We start from the raw sequence: 22,514 nt of genomic DNA on the forward strand, positions 1-22,514 counted from the left end.
GTAGAGATGAGGTCTCGCTGCCCAGGTGGGTCTCGAACCCCTGGGCTCAGGCAATCCACTTACCTCAGCCTCCCAAAGGTGCGGTATTACAGGCTGAGCCACCAAGCCCCGCTTGCTATGCATTTCTAATTATCTAGTTCCTCTTCTTCCTGAAAGATTGATTTTGTCTTGATTTGGGAGTCAGTTTGATAGAGGTGACTGCTGAAAACTTCAAAATAGATATCCCAGAAAGTGTTTATAATATGAGAAAGTACAAGGTTAAGAAAGAACTGTGTGTCATTACCTTTCTCTATATGTTCTTAATTTAAACTGCTGCCACATTTCCCCCTATTTCCTCAAGCAACAGCAATTTATTTCACTTTGGACTCTGTAGTACATAATGTCTATACTACTCATTGGAGATTTTACATTTACTGTATATCTTTACAGGTATATATACATTTTCCCCAACTTGATGAGAAGCCCTTCAAGCCTGGGTCCATATTCTATAGTTTTTTGTATCTCTTATTAGGTTAGCAGAATTCTTGGTAACCGGTGGTACTCTAATAAACGTTTATTAATGATATGTTCATTCATTCAAAAGCCATCTATTGAACATTTATTATGCACCAAACACTGTGCTAGGCAACACGGATACCCAGCCCAAGACTTAAATTTAGGTACAAAAACAGGGAAATCATTAATTGCATACAGAATGTATTTTACTATATTAGAAATATACAAAAGATCCTTAAAAAGCCCAGAAGAGGAGTATCTTACATAGACTGGGAGTATAAACAATGACTTTATAGACTAGATAGCTCATGACATGAATGTTAAAGATTGAATAGGGACCAGAGGAGGGGGGGTAGAATTGGCAGTTGAGGAAAATTGCCAGGGGAGAGGGGGCACTCCTCATGAACAAGGGTACCTGCATAGTGAACATTTGTATACCTAACCCTGAATTGTACCCCACATCTTTAAAATAAATTTTTTTTAAAAAAGAATGAGTAGGAGGTGGCCAATAATGAGGGTCAGAGGAAGATGGTTCAAGGAGAGAGAACAGTGTGAACCGATGTCGAGATGGGTTATGCTATAATGATAATATCCCAGTGATGAACTAAGAACTGTAGGCTCTAACTTGGAAGTTACCTAAAAGTTCACTTACTAGAGAACCAAGAAGCTAATCACAATGAAAGAACATATTTGTTGGTACCCTCGTAAGTCATAGTTATGAAAAAGAAATTCTGTTTTTATAGTTCAGGTAGAGATGACTTTTCTCTAAGTCTCAAGCTTGGTAAATAGAAGTTCTGATATCACTTGGATAATTATGTGTCCCTTTACCAGGTCCAAAGGGCATGCTGTTCTTGCAGTATAAAGAGGGCTCCTGATCAGCTGTCTGTATAGTAGACTCTTTTGGCCACATTCCCTAGGATGCTAGGCCATATTCATGCTCAGTCTTTCTTGATGGTAATAGTTTATATTTGCAAATTGGTAAAGTGTTTGAATTTGCCTTTTGTCACAGAAAGATGATTTTCAGATGTATGCAAAATATTGTCAGAATAAGCCCAGATCTGAGGCAATTTGGAGGAAGTATTCAGAATGCGCCTTTTTCCAGGTATAGTAATTATCCAAGTATTGGATACGCTCTTTCTAGAATGTATTGGAATATTTCTTATTTATAAATTCATTTTCTACTTTAAGTAAGTTACATATACGTATAAGTTACAGAGTAATTCTATCCTTTTCCAAACACATATACATGCACACACATATACATGCACATGAACACATATTTGCTGTTCCCCAGAGGCAACCACTATTCATTGCTTTTAGTTACATCTTTTGGTGTTTATATCCATATTTCTAAATAACATGTTTATCCTTCTCCTTTCTATCATGAATGATAAGAATTTAGCCCTTTTTCAGTTTCCACCACCTACCACATGGCAAACATACTTAATTTCTTTAAAAACTTCCAATATAATTATAATATTGGTTAGACTGATATACAGTGTTGCATAATTAAGACTATGTAATTTTTCTGTTTAGGTAACTTATGTGGTATATGGATGCCTTTCCTTCCTTTGTGTTTGTCTTGCAATCGTCTTTTTATAGACAAATTTCTAGGTACTTATTCTTATTCTACCTCAGATTCACCCAGTTGTGAGAATTATAAAAATCTCTTCTCAGTACATTTCAGTTTGAATTTCATCTTCTTGTAGAAATGTCTCCCAGAATTTTCTGATCTGCTTATTTAGACTCACTAGGCTTGCTATCTGGCTGTCATCTAGAGATCTTGGTGAATATCAATATTGGGATTCTCATCACCTCTCTTGCATAGGTTTTCCTGCTTCCTAGTGTCATGTTCTTTTCTTTCTTGTTTACGTTTCTTTTTTGATGGAACACATCCTCCAGTAGTTTTACTGAGAAAATGTTCACAATAGGTAAAAGTTTTTGAGAGAGTGCATGTCTGCAAATGTCCTTCATTCTACCCTAACACGTGATTGCTAGCTTGACTGGTCATAGAATTCTAGGTAAGAAATAATTATTCTCAGACTTTTGAAGGTATTGCTCCATTGCCGTTAGCTTCCAGTGTTGCTGTTTAGAAATCTGATACTATTTTGATTTTTGTTTCTTTGCAGGTGACTTAATTTTCGTCCTCTGAAAGCTTATGGAAACTTCTTTAATCCTCAGAGTTCAGATATTGGCATTATTTTAATCTGTTATAGTAGTTTTGTGGTGATCACTTTGAACTGGAAACTCCTGTCCAAATTTAGTTGGATTTTTTTCTTTGATTTCCTTCACCTAAGTTTCCTTATTCTCTCTTTCTTGAATTTCTTTTCCACTGATCTTGGATATCCTGGACTATTCTTCTATCTATCTTATCTTTTCTCTCTATTTTTCCTCTTTTGTCTTCTTACTCTACATTCTGGGATTTTTCTTCTAGTCTTTGTATTAAGGGTGTTTATATCTGCCATTACATTTTTAATTTTGAAGAGCACCCATTCCTTTTTTTTTCTCTCAGTGTTCCCTTTAGTAGAATCCTGTTTTATTTTTTGAGTCCAATACCTTTATTTATGTATACAAAGATAATAAAATATTTTTCTCTTAAAAATAATCTTGTTATCTTCAAATTACTTTTCTTTTTCTCTTTGGTTCCTATTACTCATCTTAGATGTTCTCTTCTTGTCTAATGATACTTGTCTATTTACGTTAGGATTAAGCATTAAAAAACTCATTGGAATTTTTCTGTGCATGTGTGTGTTCATTGACCATGATCCTTATTGTTGAGTAATTTTTCCCAAACTGTTTCCTTGGGAGAATTCCCCAGTATCTATATCTTTAGGTTCTTTCTCTCAGACTGGTCAGATTCTCTAAACTGCTACCTTGTGTATAAGGATCTGGGTATCAGTGCTGTTGTAGCCAAGAGGGAAAAAAGGCCGAGGGTCTCAAATTTGGTAGGTAAATATTCAAATACTCTCCTTGCTTTCAATATGATACTCTGTCCTCAACTGGGGAAGGTCTTGGATCTTATACAGGTGTATCATTCTCCAATATTTTTTGTGTTCTATACTTCCTGTATGCACATTTCATTCTAATCAGCCCATCTTGCCCTAGTCATAAACCCCTATAATGTTCCCAGGCCTCAGTGTCATGACCCTTATATTTATAGTGGCAGTGGGCCAATAAATGGATGAAATATGACACCAGTTGATGAGAGCTGTATTTTTCTTGTGATATTAAAAAAATTATTCTCATACTCAGTCTGATTTATATTTAGCACAACCTATTTCTTTTCTGGACCTTGGCCTTTGTTGCTTAGTCTTTTGTTAATTTTCTTGGATATATCGAAAAACTTTTTTTTTTTTTTTGAGTTGGCGTCTCACTCTGTCACCCAGACTGGAGTGCAGTGGCTGCTCCGGCCACCGCAGCCTCCACCTGCTGGGCTCTGGCAATCCTTCCGCCTCAGCCTTCCAAGTAGCTGGAACTACAGGCGCGTGCTACCACGCCCGGCTAATTTTTTGATTTATTGTAGAGATGAGGTCTCGCCAAATTGCCCAGGCTGGTCTCAAACCCACGGGCTCAGGCAATTCACTCACCTCAGCCTCCCAAGGCACAGGATTACAGGCTGAGCCACCGAGCCTGGCTCAAAGAACTTAAATCATGTTAATCTATAGTCATTCCTTGCTTTCTCGCTTTTTAACCATTCCACATCATGGGAATGTATATGGAAAAGCTTTTTAATGTTTGAAATGTTGGAATTTTTTACCTCCTACTTCTTGAAATGCTGTTTACTGTAGTCTTTTGGAATATATTGTGTATATAATTTCTGTACATATATAAAACAGCAATCTTCCCAATAAATTTTCTTTGAGATGTTAGAAATATTCATGCATTGGGTTTAATCAGTGAACACATGGCCTTTTGTATAGGTACATGTCTTAATTTAAATTTATTGGTCATTATCTTTTCATAACAGGAATGTCAAAGAAAATTAAAACACAGACTTGGTTTGGATTCCTATTTACTCAAACCAGTGCAAAGAATCACTAAATATCAATTATTGTTGAAGGTAACTACATGAAGCATTCGTTTCTATTTTTACTTACCTTTTTTGGGTCAGAAATGGCAAAGCCATTAAAAAGGGAAGTAGCTGACTAGGAGACACTAGAAATAGGTAGGCTCAATGACTGGGAAAGTAGGGTTTAGTGGTAGAATTAGTGCAGTGTACTCCTTCAATTCACTGTGATTGTGCAAAGGCTTTGATGTCAGGTTGAGAATATCTGGAGTCTTAGCCATTTAATTCTTACATGTTGCATTGATTTGTGCACAATATTTTACTGAATAGTTTTTAATGTTGTTAAAAAAATTTTTAAAATTTCGTATATTTTTGAGTCTGTATTTCATATGTGCCTGCTCAATGAAAAATGCAAATTACACTCCCTAGTGCAATGTGAAAAGATTACTAAAATCTTGTGTGAAGCATAAATACAGCACAACTTGTCTTAAAATGAATTTTTATAATGTTTTGTGCTATATGCATCATGAGTGCATCATGGTTAAATTGAATTATTTTATGTAGAGGACCAAAAAAAAAAAAAACACGCATGTAACCGCTTTAAAACTAATCTCTAATATGTCTTAATAACTATTATTCTTCAGCTCCCAAGGTATTGAATGTCCTTTATGTTATACTGTGCAGTCACTATTCTACTTCTTCCCAATTTTGAGATTGTTATTAAAAATAGTGTTTATGCGACAGGGAGCATATAAAAAAATTACTCCAAACAGTGACATTATTTTTAGATTCCTGCTTGAAAGCATGTTAGCCAAAAATGTATTCATTTTCACCAGCTATTAATATCTACCTAATCTTAAGTTTACTTCCTGACTTCTAATTACAGGAGTTGTTAAAATATAGCAAAGACTCTGAAGGATCTGCTCTATTAAAGGAGGCACTTGACACAATGCTGGATTTACTGAAGTCAGTTAATGATTCTATGCATCAGAATGCAATAAATGGCTATATTGTAAGTACATTTTAATAATTGTTGGATAGGGGTCATTATCTCACTTTCCTTTTCTGCTCCTCCTTGAACCAATTGAGAAATTACATATAAGAAGCAGATAAATGGAGATCAAAATGTTAGAATTATTACCGATATTACTAAGTGGAGAATTGGCTTCAGATCAGCAGCCAAATGGATTTGTGAGCTTCTCCTTGTTCCCAAAAGCCTGCCCCCAACTCCAGACCTGAGAGGATCCTGCTTGAGGAATATTTAGGTCAGCAAAGGAGATTTATTGTTTCAGAATTGCTGCTTGCCCTAGTCCAGGATAGATATGGAAGGAAAGGATCAAATCTTTGAAGCTTGTAGCCTTGTAACAGATTAGTTCCACTCAGTGGGGAGACTTAGACTGGTATATGTCATGCACCAACCAGGACTGAGGAAGAGATGCAGAGAGCTATACCAGCTGAAATACCTCTACATGGAGATGAAACGAAGCCAAGGAAAACTAAGTTTATTTTATCCCCAGCTCCCACAATAATTTTGTACATATGTGGTATATGGCATGTTTTAACAAACAAAGTTATAAGAAATAAAATTTTAAAAAATATATAAATTATGTTTCAGGATTTTAGTAGCTCAAGCTAAACACTAAAATGTTAGTGTTAGACATCTGAATGTAGCTTTTCCTTCTACTAATGTGTTTTGATTTTTCATTCTAGGGAAACTTAAATGAACTGGGCAAGATGATAATGCAAGGTGCATTCAGTGTTTGGATAGAACACAAGAAAGGTGCTACAAAAATGAAGGACTTCGCTAGATTCAAACCAATGCAACGACACCTTTTCTTGTATGAAAAAGCCGTTGTTTTTTGTAAGAGACGTGTTGAAAGTGGAGAAGGCTCCGATAAATACCCATCATACAGTTTTAAGCACTGTTTGAAAGTAAGACAATTTGAATTGTGTAATGCAATATTATTTTATATATATGTGTGTGTGTGTGTTTCAGTGTGTGTACACTTTTTCATTTCAGATGAGTGAGTTGTATACTTTAGCTGCATGTCTCTTTGTTTAAAAAATAATCTTAAGTCTTATGTAGAAGTCAAGTAAAACAGAACTTCTCTGCTTGATGTGAGAGTGAAAAATGCAGAGCTTTTATTCCTTCCTTTTCTCACTGTAATCCTGGGTACTCTTAGTTTTGAAATTCTGGGGAGTGTTCCAGATTCTCCCACGAGCACTCTCTTACCAATGATATTGGGTGTAGTTCTTGGTTTTGTTAGCAGGAAGCCTTTTGCTATGGAAAAGGCAAGGAGGAGATTTTTTCCTTTTCCTCAATGCAACTTAAAAATTGATACATTTTGTGCTTAGCATATTCCCATGTTCCTTTCTGTGTTCCTCCTCCATTCCATAGCTCCACCCTTCTTGGATGTCCAAAACCACTTATAGGTAAATCCTTTCCACGCCTGTTCCATTCTATCCTTTGAAATTACTTTATTTTCTCCTGTAAACAAAACTGCCATTCTATCCTAATATTAGCTTAGTATTAAAATAAGAGCAGTATTAATTGAAGAAGTCACTGGCAACCCAATGATATTTCCAGCTGGTTTTGCCATTAGGCAAGAGAAACTTCCAATTCATATAAGGCTGTAATTGACAGATCTGTCTTTTTTATACCTAGTCAACATCATCTTTCAAGTTTTAAATTCTAAAAGTAATATACATTTGTTATAGAAAATTTGGAAAGTAGAGAAAGTTATTACCCTCAATTCCACAGCCACTATCACTTGAGCCGTTTTTCATGAACATGTTCATTTATAGTTGTCACACTAGTATATTTGGGAATTAAGGAAACTTCAGTAGCAGTTATAAAGAGGACAGGTAGTATATCCTGAAATAGGCCTGAGGTACTTGTATTGGGGGCAGTTGCTACCAAATAAGCAGAACCTGCTTTTGATTCTCCCCATAGGATCAGCAGCCCCTAGTGGTTCTTTTTTTTTGAGTTGGAGTCTCACTCCGTCGCCCAGACTGGAGTGCAGTGGCATGCTCCTGGCCACTGTAGCCTCGACCTGCTGGGCTCCGGCGATCCTTCCGCCTCAGCCTCCCAAATAACTGGAACTACAGGCGCGTGCTACCATGCCTGGCTAATCCCTAGTGGTTCTTAACAAGGTTTCTGCCCAGGGTTAGGTCAGGAAGAAATAGCTCTTCCTATTGTTTACTTTCTCTGCTTCACTTCTGAACTCACATTAGCTATACCGCTTCTTTAAAACTCTGTTTGCATCACAAATGCCCAGTTGCTTCTTTGACATTAGCAGTGTGCTTCCAAGCCCCCAAATCTTCAAGAATCTATTAAATCTTTAGTAAACATTAATAGAGAACCAAGAACCTGCAATCTATTTCAGACAGAGCTCAGATCTCTTGCTGTCTACATAACTATTTCTTGGAAAGGTACTTTACCTTCATAGGCATGTTGGACCAAATCCATTTATTTACATTTTATTGTGGGGTGGCCTAATTTCTATTTGTGTAGTATTTCTAGTTTGTATTGATTTTCTAATTTTCCTTTACATTTTCACAATGATGTGCATGCCAACAGAATGTTTCTCAAGCACATTCAAGTAAGGAGGGACTGGTATGAGGTGATGAAGTCACGAGAATTGAAACTACAATAGTTACCATGGAAACAGAGAGGGTGAAATAGATGCGAGAAACATTTCAATGGAAGATAGGCAGACAGAAAAATTAACAATACCTAACATTTGAAGAAAGCAAATTGTTCTGATTCTTCTTTGGTTCCTCAATAATGCCTCCTTAATAGAAATGATTAGCCAGTGATTCTGGGAAGGCTTTAGACCAGGATTCCTAGGAAAATGGTGATGCTGCTGACCAAGAAAGATGGAAATTAGGATATTTCTTAGGGTTCATTAAGTGTTGCCAATGATATTGGGTGTTCATTTTGTTTACTTCCTCTTGCTTACTTATCATAAGATACAGCATTAGGTAACTGCTAGTATTAGTCAATGTGTTAGTTAACAAAGAGGGTTATGGTTTCAAAGTCTTACCTTTGGTAGAGGATTTGCACAGGTACCCTACTGCTTAGCAACTTCTCTCATTTTAAATTGACTATTCTTTTCACTGCATCATACCAAACTGGAATCCCATGGCCTGACTGTGTGCTTTCTAATTACTATGTGCTATATTTTAAGTCAGCTGCTTTATATATAAGGAAAGGCCCTATCTAAGGTCACAATTAATATGATGGGGAGATTTGAGTTCTTCAGATTCCTTATCATATGTGTTTACTATTTTATTTTTAAAAAAAATTAACAAATAGTGTTTACCATATGACAGAATGGTTAGATTTTGAGGGAAACTAAAAGATTTTCATTTAATCAATAATAATGTGTTATATGTCCATAATACACAAAAACAAAACTGTTGCAATTCAAATAGGAGAAAGAATAGAAAGCGAACTCATACTTTAAAAAGCTCATGTACACTATTTAATCCTAACATCAATTCTATGAAATTGATAAAGATGAAATTCTAATCCAGGCCTTTGACTCCAAAGCCTGTGTGCTTTCTAGCCTATCATATTATTAAGACAAAAACCATGTAATAAAACAAAATTAACTTTAAAAATATTGAATATGAGATTATTATTCACTTTAAATTCTGATGTTTGAATATAAGTAGTTTAGTTAGAGTAGTTGAGAATGAATATAAGTATATTTTGGGACATTCTAAAAGTAACTTCTGACTACATTCAGGGTGGATGCTACCGGTTCTTTCATTAATATGTTGCATTTCATTTCTAAGCATAATTTTCTTCTCCTTGGTACTAGGGATCTCACTAGCACTGCCTTTTCTTTTTCTTTTCTTCTTTTTTTTTTTTGAGGGCACCAGAAATTTTATTTCAGGGCAGGAAACTCCAGCAACCACAGGGGATTTGATGTAGGCTTAAAATATTCTTTCCTGTCCCTGATCCCAGAGTGGATTTAATGTCATTCTTCAAGGCAGAAACCTAGAGTCAGGCAGAGAGAATGTGAGTCCGGGGCGACTCCTCCTGTTGTGGATGAATAGTACTTGTGTTCTGTCTGATGAGAGGAAATGCCTAGGAAGGAAATTCTTGGGAATGATGGAGACTGGGAAAGGACTCGCCCAACTCCAATGGGTCAGAGTGTCTCCTCCAGGCAGTTCCATGGTGTTATGGTAAGCATGCCATGTGGATTCTAAATCCTGTGATCTGAGTTCAAGTCTCCGTGGGACTTTCCCGTTTAGTGCCTAGAAAAACTTGTCCTTTACTCTGAGGTCAGGCATGATTCTGGGAAGCAAACTTGAACCTCTGACATAGTGTGAATGGAATATAGATTACACCTCTGCACCATGCAATGCGTCCCCTGCACTGTACTGAGTTGGAGTCTCACTCTGTTGCGCAGACTGGATTGGAGTGGCACAATCATGGCTTATCGTGGCCTCCACCTCCTAGACTCAGGTGATCCTTCCACCTCAGCCCCCCAAGTGCCACCATACCCCGCTAATTTTTGGATGTTTTGTGGAGACATGGTCTAACTGTGTTGCCTCACTGGACTTGAACTCTTGGGCTCAAGTGAGTCTTTTGCTTCAGCCTCCCAATGTGCTGGGATTACAGGCATGAGCTATTGCACCTGGCTACTAGCCCTACCTTTAATGCTTTTCAGCTTTAATTAGGGTCATCTCGGGGCTCATACTTGGAACAGAGAGGGGATATTCTTTTAGAAAATTAGGTAGGAATTGAAAGAAAAGAAGAAAGGCAGAAAGGAATTAAAAGAGAATATGTGTGCAAGGGAGTGAATTAACCAAGCTCTCAGCTCCAGATAATGAAAGAAAATGGAAGAGCTTGTGTTTTGCAATCATATGGAGGAGAAGAAAACCTGTGGTAAAGAAGAATTATTGCTTACAAGTCTCTTTGGCTGCAAGAAGACATCGCTGTCCCATAACATTTGTTTTCTACAGAGGCTAAGGGATTGGTAAAAAATAAAGAGATCGAGGGTCCCCGGGCCTCCGATGTTATCACTCATATAGTGGACCTTGAACATCCAATGTAATACTATAAGAAAAGGATTGACAGTGGTGGGAAACTATGGGGGGGGGAGAAGGGAGGTGGGATTAACGGTAGTCAATATCTGTCTGGGGACGGGGAGACACCCCTTATCAACAAGGGTGCCTGAATGAAGCATATTTGTATACCTAACCCTTAACTGTACCCCACAATATTAAAATAAAAAATATTGATTAAAAAAAAAATTCTTCTATACCTGACGGTTCTACTCCACACTATGAATTGGAAGTTTATAACTTGTAGGGTTTATACTGAGATAACTAATAATTTATAAGATTAAATCATCTGGCAGATAATTATTTAAATTATCCATTTATACTTTTGGATGGCTTTTTAAAACTGATGTTTAATTGCTTTTACTTCTGTGTTCAACACAATAATTTATTTTAAGAGTGTATAAGATAATTTATACATAACTGACAGATAATTTATAACATAACTGAATCTTAGATGGACTATGTGGATATTCAGATTTATAAGATTTCCGTCAATCATTGGAATGGAGCATGCCATCTGAACTATAAAATATACGGCTTTTTTTTTCTTTTGAGTTGGAGTCTCACTCTGTCACCCCGACTGGAGTGCAGTGGCCACTCCCAGCCACTGCAGCCTCAACTTGCTGGGTTCCAGTGATCATTCTGACTCAGCCTTCCAAGTAGCCGGAATTGCAGGCGTGTGCTACCACGCCCGGCTAATTTTAAAAAATTTTTTATTTATTGCAGAGATGAGGTCTCGCCAAGCTGCCCAGGCAGGTCTCGAACCCACAGGCTCAGGCAGTTTACTCACCTCGGCCTCCCAAAGCGCGGGATTACAGGCTGAGCCACCGACCCTGGCCCTAAAATACACAGTTTGATGAAAGTACTTAAATACCCTGGTCTATGACTGGACTTATCCTTCCATGTCCATTGAATGTAAAGTGTGTTTTTTCACTCAAGTGAGAAAAAATTCTGTTTTATTTAGAATACAATGGGGGTAGATTTAATACAATTTCATATTTAAGATGAAATTCTGATTAAAATTTTGACTTATTTATTGTAGATGGATAATATTGGAATCACTGAATATGTAAAAGGTGATAACCGCAAGTTTGAAATCTGGTATGGCGGAAAGGAAGAAGTTTATATTGTTCAGGTTGGTCATTTAAAAATTACTCTAGAAACCAAAAGCTACATTAAAATACAAAAGTTTGACTTTTCTTTTGAGTTCTTTTCTTACTCTGTTGCTCAGGCCGGAGTGCAGTGCTACTGCAGTCTCGACCTGCTGTGTTCAGGCGATCCTCCTATTTAAGCCTTCCAAGTAGCAGGGACTACAGGCTCACACCACCACACCTGGCTAATATTTTTATTTATTGTAGGGACAAGGTCTCACCAAGTTGCCTGGGTGGGTCTCGAACCCGCGGGCTCAGGTAATCCACTCGCCTCGGCTTCCAAAAGTGCTGGGATTACGGGCTGAGTCACCGATCCCGGCCAAGGTCTGAATTTTCACATGAAAATCATTTTGGTCACATTTTGAAAGTTTCCATTCCTTTCATGTAGGTAACTTAAATATTTTTTGAATATTCTTTGTGATATATTTAATTTTTTTTCTAGTAGCACATGTTTTCTTTAAATTGAGATAGCCCGTGCTATTCTCGATAGGGCTTCAAGTTTCACAACCACACTCAGACTTATCAACTAAAGTTGACAACATAGCAGGCACTTCTTTATGCCCATCACGTTCCTAGAGTTTACAGAATTATAATAGTTCTGAGTTACTTTTGTCCTCGGCATTTAAAGGGCACCTGATTATAAGATGAAGATATGACAGTTCAGACTTGCTCCCTGCTTCTAAAGAACATGGCTAAAGCCTTGCACAGATGTGCTATGAGGTCCAACCTGTTTCAGAAAAGGGGAAAGGATTCAGACCATTTCAAAAGGATATTGTCATTTTAATAAGTATTTGTGCCATGATTTGTCAGTATGCAGTTATCTGTTGAAAATGCTCAGCATTTAAAAAAAATTTCTGTAGTAGATGACTATAATCTATAAAATGTGTTTTTGGTTTGCTTAAGATATTATAGTTGGTATCATTTAACAAATATCTTGTAAAAAATGGGAGGATATATAAGGAAGCTTTCTTCAGTCATTAAGATTATTCTGAAATGGATTGATTGTCTTTTCAGAAATAGTAGAGCTTATTTTCTTTTATGAAAATTAAACATAAAACATTCATTTTTTTGAAGTCTCCAGCAAAGAAGAAAAGTGACATTATATTTCACATTTTTACCCAAGCATTATTATTTCATTATTTAAGGGCAATTCCAAAATGGTTTTGACCGTATTATCTCATCTAATGGCTAATTGTTCACCTCTTAGAAATTTTAAGAATCAAAAGGCTAGAATTTGAGTATGGTGTTAAAGTGAGTAGATCATGTCTGATTTATGTGCGTATATTTGCTTTATTATAGAGTAATCTTTCTAAAAGAAAATATGTCCTCTGTTCTTTTTTAAATATTTAGGCTCCTAATGTAGATGTGAAGATGTCATGGTTAAAAGAAATAAGAAACATTTTGTTGAAGCAACAGGAACTTATGACAGGTAGGAACCCGCGGGCTCAGGCAATCCACTCACCTCAGCCTCCCAAAGGTACGGGATTACAGGCTGAGCCACCAAGCCCGGCAATACTTATTTTATACAATTTATTTTTTTTTTTTTGAGTCAGAGTTTCACTCTGTCACCCAGGCTGGAGTGCCACGGCACACTCATGGCCACTCCAGCGTCGACCTGCTGGGCTCTGGTGATCCTTCCGCCTTAGCCTTCCAAGTAGCTGGAACTATTAGGCGCATGCTACCATGCCTGGCTAATTTTCGATTTATTGTAGAGACGAGGTCTTGCCAAGTTGCCTGGGCTGGTCTTGAACCCACAGGCTCAGGCAATCCACTTACCTTGGCCTCCCAAAGTGCTGGGATTACAGGCTGAGCCACCGAGCCCGGCTATTTTATATAATTTATAATGAAAGGATTTGTTAAACCAGTTAGTGGGAGATTGAGATCAAGGGGTTGCTTAAATTATTTCAGAGAATGAGCTCTACTCTAGAAAACAAGCCCTAGTGCTTGAGAAGCAGTTGAGAAACAACACAGAGAACTGTTATTTCTTAGCTCTTCCCAAAAGGTGATTCTGCTTATCACCTCATGTCATCAGGACTTGATAGTGCTGGAATGGTGGCTAATTCTACTTCTAAACTTGAACTTCTTGAATAAAATATTATATGGTTTGGGGCTTTCCTAACTGCAACTTCAGACTGGCCTTTCCTCTGGTTATTTGAAGTCTATGAAGGTTAACTTTAATGGCCATAATGCATGTGTGTGTTTGTATATGTGTGTGAAAGTCATTGGCCTTCAAGGAATTAAGAAGTGTGGCTTTTGAATAATGCATATATAAGCTTTGTTTTCTTTCATAGTTAAAAAACAAGAACGGCAGACTCAATTAGCAGAACAGGATCAGCTTTCTCTTCAGCAGAATGAGGAGTAAGTGATTATTCTTTTAAAAAAAAATCACTCCTGCAGTCTTCTGTTTTCCTTATATAACATGAAACAATCTAATTAAAGTGTCTCAGACAAAAACCACCCACCATTTTAGCAGCAACTCATGAAATTCCATAAACACATCATTTTCTTAGATCTAGTCTTATATTGGAGCCTGATACTCCCTAAAAGTTATTCTTGGGCTAATTTTTATACATGATTGCAAATTTTTTTAATGCATTATCAGAAAAATTGCATGTTGGCTGACAGTTAAGATGGCTACACTCATAGCTTTCTCTTCAAAGTATTTTTGGTCACCTTTGATCTGATTGGAGAAATTGAGTTGTAAGAATATGGGAACAGAGCTGATGAAAGATGGGCTCACAGCTTTATAGTCTCTTGATGGAGACTGTTGGTGATTTGGCCTCTCTTTCTACATCATTAGAGAGAAGATAGAGATCTTGGGAGAGAACTGAATCTGGACACAGCCAGAATATCTTTAAGAAAGGTGGCAGTCCTATACAGTAGCATACTGTTACTGGTTTAGAGATGTAGTGTTTGTATTCTGCCTCTAGAAATTCTAGAAGGTAGAGTTTCCACAGAACATTTGCATATATGCAGAATGAATTCCCAAATGACTTCCAAAGGCTTGGCACAGAGATTTACCACGTAGCATCTGCATACTGTACGGACCATCAAATGACTAGAAATACTGTTTTTTTCCCTTTGCTGCACATCATCTTTCTGAGGTAGCTCAAATCAGATGCAATGTTTGGTGGCTTATACAGGGCTTTAGGAGATTCATTTGAAAGTCACAAAGTCTTCATCTTCCAGGAATCCTGATACTCAATCTTTTTTATTTTTTCATATTAAAGAATATAGTTTATTTAAAAGTAAATTAGAGAGAGAAAGAGAAGGGAGAGAGAAGATTCAAGGTAGGGGAGGGGGCCAAAACCAGGAAGCATGGCGATAGCCATAGCTCAAAGAGCACATGGCCACACCAGAGTCTAACAAGGCAATGACTGTTGGAAATACTCAATCTTTTATCATACATTATAGAAGTAAAGTCTTTATGTTTCATGCAGTAATTGACTTAATATTAGCTGGTGCAAACTCAACAATATGAGCCAGTTGAGGATTTTATTTTCATTTATATATACTTTACCTAATTCCTTAAGGCTAAAAGTCCACAGAGAAACAGGGATTATAAACAATATACGTACCTTAGGTGTGGAAGGGAATAGTTTTCTCCTTACGTAATAAAGAGCGAACCTGTTGGCACGAATCCTGGAATTTAAGCTTTTGTATATTATAAACAATTGTCACACAGACTTAAATAGGGAGTATAATGCTGTCTGAGTGAATTCTCAGATTATGTTCTTAACACATAGTATCATGGCAGAAATACCATTTTTTAAGTATATTTACTTTTGGACAGTACAAAATCTCACTTATTTTTATACATCGCTATTTCAGAAAGCAACAAGGAGCTTTAATAAATGTTGAGGAAACAGAATCGGAACACACCAGAGATATGGTAGAGGTCTGTGAGACAATCGTGTCAGTTCAGGCAGAAGCAAATACAGGTATGTGTCATGGTCATTTCAAGATGAGATTCATGGCTATGCAAGTTTTTATTTTCCATTGTTAATTTGGAAAACCTACCTGCCTGTATTTTGTATAAAGAAAATAAAGTTAAACCACTTTTACAAGGCTGTCATATCTTGCATATACAAGACACTCTGAATGGGCACTATAGAACGTTGGTTGTCAAAGTATAGTCCCTGGACCAATAGCATCAGCAGCACTTGGGAACTTGTATGGAAGGCAAATTATCTGGCTCTACCCCAGACTTTCTGAATCAGAAACTCTGGGAGCAAGTCCAAGCCACCTGAGTTTTAACAAACTCTCTGTGATTCTGATGCATACTCAAGTTTGGGAAACCCTTCTATAGAGAATATAAAGATTAATGGAACACATATTCTGGCTTCAAGGAATACATGGTTCACTTACCCTTGGTTTAATGAATAAAGAAGGGTCATTTACAGCTGAAATATCTGTTGTTCCTTTGCAAATTGTTTTATTTGAAGTGATTTGAAACAACTTATTTAGTTTGACAGATATAGATATGGCATGACCTACATGCCAGGAATTATGCAAAGTGCTGAGCATACAGTCAAATTTGGATACCCTCAGTTGCCATCCCCATAAAGCTAGAAGAGTAGGAAATTAGTTCAACAAGGAATTAATAGTAAATTCAGTAAGTATTACAGCAGGGAAGTACAAGGTCCTGTAGAAGCACACAGCAGAATCAACTAAACAACTCTGAGATCAACAGCATAGACTTTTCTAGAGAAATGCTGAACAGAATGCCTAATACTCAGTACTTAAATATGATGGTCCTTAATCTGGAAGAGTTCTCCACAAGTTGAGGAGAAACATCAGTTTCCAGTTATCCATTTAAGGGTCACTTCTCTTAGGCCATCTGTGCTGTCACACCCAGAGGAGTAAGGAGAGAGCAAAGTATTAATGCCTTCATTTAACAGGCAAGGAAATCAAGTAAGAAAAAGCTGCTTACATTAGATTACTTAATCCAGCTTTTACAAATTCAATTTTTTAAGTATTACACTTTCTTTTACCGCTTACCTTGTCGTAAACTATTTTGCTTATAGTTTGGACTGAGATGCCACAACCTGCAGAAGTCTCTGAAGAGCCCGAGGAGTGGTCAAGCAACTATTTCTACTCTACTTATGATGACAATGAAGAAGATAGGCCTCTCATGGTTAGTAAAGAAATATTAAATTAATACCCTTAAAGCAGTCTTACTGATGAAATAGGTGGACACATAGGAGCAATCTTTCATCAGCATCCTTGAGATCATTAGGAATATTCTACGACCAAAAAGTTTGAAACATATCTTATCATTAACATTAAGGAAGCATTCTGTCTTTAAGTAGAACTTGTTTGACCTATACATGGAACTTCTACTGAAGTTAATGAAATAGTCAATCTTTCCAAATCTCTAGAAGTTGACCAATTTTATCTTTAGTTGAGCTCCACCTCTGTTTTCCATTGAGGCAAGTGAAATAAAAGCAGAGTTCTATAAAGGAACTTCAAATACATTTTAAAAACCAGTTTGGATTCCTGATTGGAAAATATAATAAATAAGCATTATATACTAAAACTTATTTAATAACATCTGGAAAATGTATTTTAGTAGATTCTCAAAAAGGTGCTAATGATATCAAATCACAGCATATTAGAGCTAGGAGGGTATACCCCAAAAGTAAAGGAGGTTGCTTTAGGGTAAAAGTGCTTTATTTAAGAAATAGTTGGCAAGTTGTTAGGTTACTAGTAGGTTATTAGAAGGGAGTTACAACTGTTTGATGGTAAATCTCTTTTCTTTTTTTTTGAGTTGGCGTCTCACTCCGTCGCCCAGGCTGGAGTGCAGTGGCATGCTCACATCCACCCCAGCGTTGACCTGCTGGGCTCTGGCGATCCTTCCGCCTCAGCCTTCCAAGTAGCCGGAACTACAGGTGCACGCTACTACGCCCGGCTAGTTTTTTAAAATTTATTTTAGAGATGAGGTCTTGCCAATTTGCCTGAGCTGGTCTCGAACCCGTGGTCTCAGGCAATCCACTTGCCTTGGCCTCCCAAAGTGCTGGGATTATATGCTGAGCCACTGAGCCTGGCCAAATCTCTTTTCTAAAGTCACCAGCTTGGAGGGTGGGAATGATGCTTGGTAGTAGACATCTCCTTGGTGCCCTTCAGAGAAACCAATTCATTTTGGCAGATCTACTGTTGGTGTACAGGAGTAAGGGAATGGATAATCACAAATTTGCACAGCATTGACTCTGAAATTCATTCTTTAAAAAAAGCACATCATCTTTCTTATAACAACATGATGACCATGATACATATTTTATGGTAGTTTAAAGTTTACTAAATAATTTCTCAATTAATAGTTCCAGTATTAGTGTGAGAAAGGGCAGTTTTATTACCTTCTATTTACAGAGGAGGAAACTGAGGTTCAGGACTGGCAAGAGATTTATCTACGGTTAATTGTCTAGATGAGCAGTTCTCAAACTTTTTAGTGAAGAATTGAGACCTCCCCCGCAAGACCTCTAGTTTATGTAGGTTTTATCTGTTGGTATTTAGCATGTTATAAATTAAAGCTATGAAATACACAATTTTTAATTTTATGTGAAAATATTAACCCATTATAAGTTCATCTAAGAAATATTTTAGTTATAGTTGCATTTTTCAAAATAAATTGTGAGAAGGTGGCATTTTAAATACTTTTATAAATCTCTTTAACATCTGGTTTAGGAAAGGACAGCTGAATTATATCTGCTTTTGCATTCAATCCATTGTGCTATCTCACATCAGTTAGCCTCTAGAAAACTCCACTGTATTCTTGTGAGAAGATGAGAGTGAAAAAGACAGATAATGTCTTAATTTTAGGCTGGACTCACAGATCCCTTAAAAGGGTCTCACGATACTCCAACAGTCTGTCTCCCACACTTTGGAAATCATGGTTTAGACTAATAATAAAAAGTTTAATTTTCTTGATTAATGTTATTTGAGGTTGGAATGAGTAGGAATAATTGTTAGATGTGAGCAAAAAAGTCAGAAGAAGCCAGTTTATGTTTATGCTGTAGATGATCTATGAAGGGATTGTCAAGAACTCAGAATTTTCCTTCTGTGGTGTCAGAAAATAAAGTAAATATGCAAACTTGATTAATACTTTAATCACAAGAGATGGGAATGTAAAAAACCTATTAGGTTTTCTCTCTTCTCCCAGTGATTTCCAGAGTTGTGCTCCTAAGGAAAATATTCAGAAGAGTAATACAACGCATGCCGAAAGCTCCTTCTCCCCTCTAAAAAAAGAAGTTGGAATGAGCTGCTCTTTTTGCCTCACTTTATCAAGTATAAAACTGAGCAATAATGGGTGCCACTTCCCTTGTAGAGATCTGTGTCGGAGATGGTTCTCCTATTTTGACAAAGCTACTATGTCAAATGGCAAGTAGCTCTTTTCTGCCTGCTCCTCAGCGCGTTTGGAAAAATTACTGCTCAAAATATGTTCAGCTCAAATGATGTGGATGTTGTTTTCAGGTTAATTTTCTTGGACACGCAAAGAATCAACGGCACATAATTATTTCTTTTCTTTCATTTTATGAAAACTTTAGTTATGATACTCTTTCCTTTTAAAATCATGTATTCAATGTGTAAGATATTGATTATGCTGGAAGATTCTCATCTCAGAATACTTTTGGATTGAAATGATTTCTTCTCTGCTTTGTAACCAAATGCAATCAGTGTGCCTTGGATTATTTAGCTTATTAATAAATTAAGTTAAAATTATGGCTGCAAATGTCTAAAGTCAAGTAAAGCACAACATTATGATTTAACACGCTTTTATTGGAACCAGAGCTTTTGTGATCTTTATTTTAACCTATGTAAAACAATAAAAATCCTAGAAATTTTTTTGAAAGCATGAGTAAATTTTGTTCAGGGCTATTGTCTATATGTGCCAAGATAAAATTTTCATGAGAGTAGTTTACAAATAACAGTATTTAAAAATTAATATTTTCATGCTTGTTTTATTCAGGATTTATGCTTATAATTCACATAATTTAAATTAGTTGTGCTGTATTATTTTCTGTATATTTCATGTTGTAATTCTCTTTTTTCAAATAAAGATCAGTTCTTCAGGTTAAATAAACATATGTTTTGCTTTTTTTTTTCTCGTCACAAACTGCTTCATGTCTGTTGGTTCCTGCAAAGCTGCTTCGGCTACCATATTTACCCATGAAATAGAGTGAATTCTTTTTGGCTCAAAGCAGACAGTTATGCAAGTAGTTTTGCAATTAAGTTTGTAATGTAACTTTAAAAAATTTTTTTTTTTTGAGTTGGAGTCTCACTCTGTCGCCCAGACTGGTGCAGTGGCTGCTCTCGGCCACCGCAGCCTCGGCCTGCTGGGCTCTGGCGATCCTTCCGCCTCAGCCTTCCAAGTAGCTGGAACTACAGGCGCGCGCTACCACGCCCGGCTAATTTTTTTGGTTTATTGTAGAGATGAGGTCTCGCCAAATTGCCCAGGTGGGTCTCGAACCCGGGGGCTCAGGCAATCCACTCCCCTCAGCCTCCCAAGTCGCGGGATTACAGGCTGAGACACCGAGCCCGGCTTGTAATGTAACTTTTTAAAATAACTTTACAGTCACCAGGCAATTATAAAGCCCTAGAAGACTACAGGAAGAGAGGCTCAAAAGATCTCTTGATTAGAAATGGAGATGTCATTCAGCTTTTCCATGCAGTAACTGAGGGTCAGTGGTAGGTGCATTTGCAAGGGCTGCGATGATCTTTTGCTGGGGCACATGGATAGCTAATCAAATATTCTGGTTGATCTATATCTTTGTTATGCAGTCTTCCAAAGCAGGGATATCTCAGCAATAGCTTTCATTTTCCTTGCTTCATCCATGTCTATATAACTCACTGAAAGGATGTTAACCTTTGATTAGTGAAAGATTCTTTGAAAAAAAATGACAGTCTGCATGTTCTCTTAAGGTTTACCTTTGGCTCAGATGTTTTAGCTGATATTTTGGGCTTTGTAATGATTACAGATCGCATTCCATCTGATCATTTAAGTCATTAATTAACCACATATTTAATGAATACCTACTATGTGCCTGGGACCATGTTTTGCTACTTTACAACGTAGCCACACTTCTCTTTATTGGTTCAAATATTGACATTTTCATCTTGTCATTCTACCCTTATGCATTTGACTTTATATAGCACTGATTGCAAAGATGTTAAATATACTGTTTAATTATGAGAAAACCCCAAGCAGGAAGGAAATATTATTTGGAAGAGGATTAAATTATGCTTCCAAAATTCTTTTATAAATTTTAAATGAAACAATTCTGTCTTCATTGTGTCAATAACTTGAACTAAAATGCTACATTGGCTGTGTACTCTAAGCCTGAAGGTGGCAAGAGTATGCACACAAAGGTAAAAGTTGATGATTATGGTTAATGGTTAAATGGTAATAACCATTTTTTCTAATAACCTAAGTCCTTTGCCGGTTACTCAAAAGACTCAAGCAGTGTTATGAAGATATTTGAACACAAGCAATATCTTTGTGAAAATTTGAGCTGCAATGTAATGTATTTGTTTTTGTTACCTTAGTATTACCATTGCTGGTTACTAATTCATTTATTTTTTAGTTTTGCGAAAAATCTAAACAGAAACAAAAATTTCTTTCACAGACAAAAAATAGATGATTATTGAATTATTTCGATAATTAGTAATCAGAGTGTTTGTTATATCAGCAACATGAACTGATTAACATTTATTTAAAATCTATGCCCAACAACAGCAGAGTACTTGTACAACACTATTTTTAAGCATGCATGAAATATAAAATGAGTCTTAGTACATTTCAAAAGATTGGAATCATATAAAGTCTCAGGGTATTATCTTAGAAATCAATAAGACCCAAATATTTGGATATTAAACAATGCACATCTGAATAACACAAAGCAAAGAAGAAAGCACGAGGTAAATTAGAATTATTTCAAATTGGACAAAAAGAACATGCAACAATATCAAAATTTCTGGATGCAGCTAAAGAGGGAGGAAAATGTATAGCTTTAAATATCTATATTAGACACTTAAAAATCAGTGTAGTTCACCACATGAGCATAATAAAGGGGGGGATTATATAAGTCTGATAAAGCACACTTATGAAAACCCACAGGTGACATCATACTTAATGGTGAAATAATAGAAACTTTTCCCCTAAGGTTGAACACAAGCCAGGAATATGCACTCTGACCATTTTCCTTCAACATTGTACTGGGCGTTCTAGCCAGTGGCATAATTCAAGGAAAAGACAAAAAAAAAAAATTAGAAAAGAGGAAGCAATACTATTATGATCAGCAGATCATGTATATATAATAAATCATGAGAAATCACACAAGAAGATCCTACTAGAACTAATAAGTGAATTTTACAAGGCCATAGGGTGCAAAATCTTTATACAAAAATAAAATTTAATTCTATACTCTAGCAACAAATTTTTAAAAGCAAAATTTCAAAAGACAAAAATATTTACATTAGCAACATAAAACATGAAATAAGTAGAAATATACTTGATGACAGATTGTAAGGCTTTTGTCCTGAAAACTGCAAATCATTGCTGAGATACATTTTTTTAACAACGTGAGATGTATTTTAAGTGACCTAATAAAAGGAGAGATATTTCATACTATGGTTTGGAAATGTCCATGTTGTTAAGAAATTCATCATGTACAAATTGTCTTATAGATTCAATGCAACCAAAATGAAAATCTCAGCAGGTCCTTTTGAAAAATTAAAAGAAAAATTTTTCTAAAATGTACGTGGAAAGGCAAAGGATGTAGAAC

General features: G+C 36.4%; 1 protein-coding gene across 6 annotated transcripts in view; it reads left to right on the forward strand.

Annotated features, from left to right (window-relative positions):
- The window catches only part of MCF2 (MCF.2 cell line derived transforming sequence), a 114,377-nt gene extending 94,570 nt beyond the window's left edge, over positions 1 to 19,807 (forward strand). For 3 of the 6 annotated variants that reach the window (XM_021714296.1, XM_021714298.1, XM_021714299.1), the window contains 10 exons: positions 1,505 to 1,597; positions 4,463 to 4,555; positions 5,388 to 5,513; positions 6,212 to 6,433; positions 11,625 to 11,717; positions 13,084 to 13,162; positions 14,025 to 14,091; positions 15,565 to 15,674; positions 16,761 to 16,870; positions 19,058 to 19,807. In XM_021714296.1, coding sequence (XP_021569971.1) covers positions 1,505 to 1,597; positions 4,463 to 4,555; positions 5,388 to 5,513; positions 6,212 to 6,433; positions 11,625 to 11,717; positions 13,084 to 13,162; positions 14,025 to 14,091; positions 15,565 to 15,674; positions 16,761 to 16,870; positions 19,058 to 19,090 — 1,026 coding nt within the window. In that variant the 3' untranslated portion in view covers positions 19,091 to 19,807. The remainder of the gene's footprint in view (positions 1 to 1,504; positions 1,598 to 4,462; positions 4,556 to 5,387; positions 5,514 to 6,211; positions 6,434 to 11,624; positions 11,718 to 13,083; positions 13,163 to 14,024; positions 14,092 to 15,564; positions 15,675 to 16,760; positions 16,871 to 19,057) is intronic. The other 3 variants (XM_021714297.1, XM_008061780.2, XM_008061782.2) reach the window with 1 other exon arrangement.
- The last annotated feature ends 2,707 nt before the right edge of the window (positions 19,808 to 22,514 follow it).

This window comes from Carlito syrichta, unplaced genomic scaffold (genome assembly GCF_000164805.1).
Source record: "Carlito syrichta isolate Samal-C Ts95f unplaced genomic scaffold, Tarsius_syrichta-2.0.1 Scaffold305575, whole genome shotgun sequence".
Classification (NCBI taxonomy): Eukaryota; Metazoa; Chordata; class Mammalia; order Primates; family Tarsiidae; genus Carlito; species Carlito syrichta.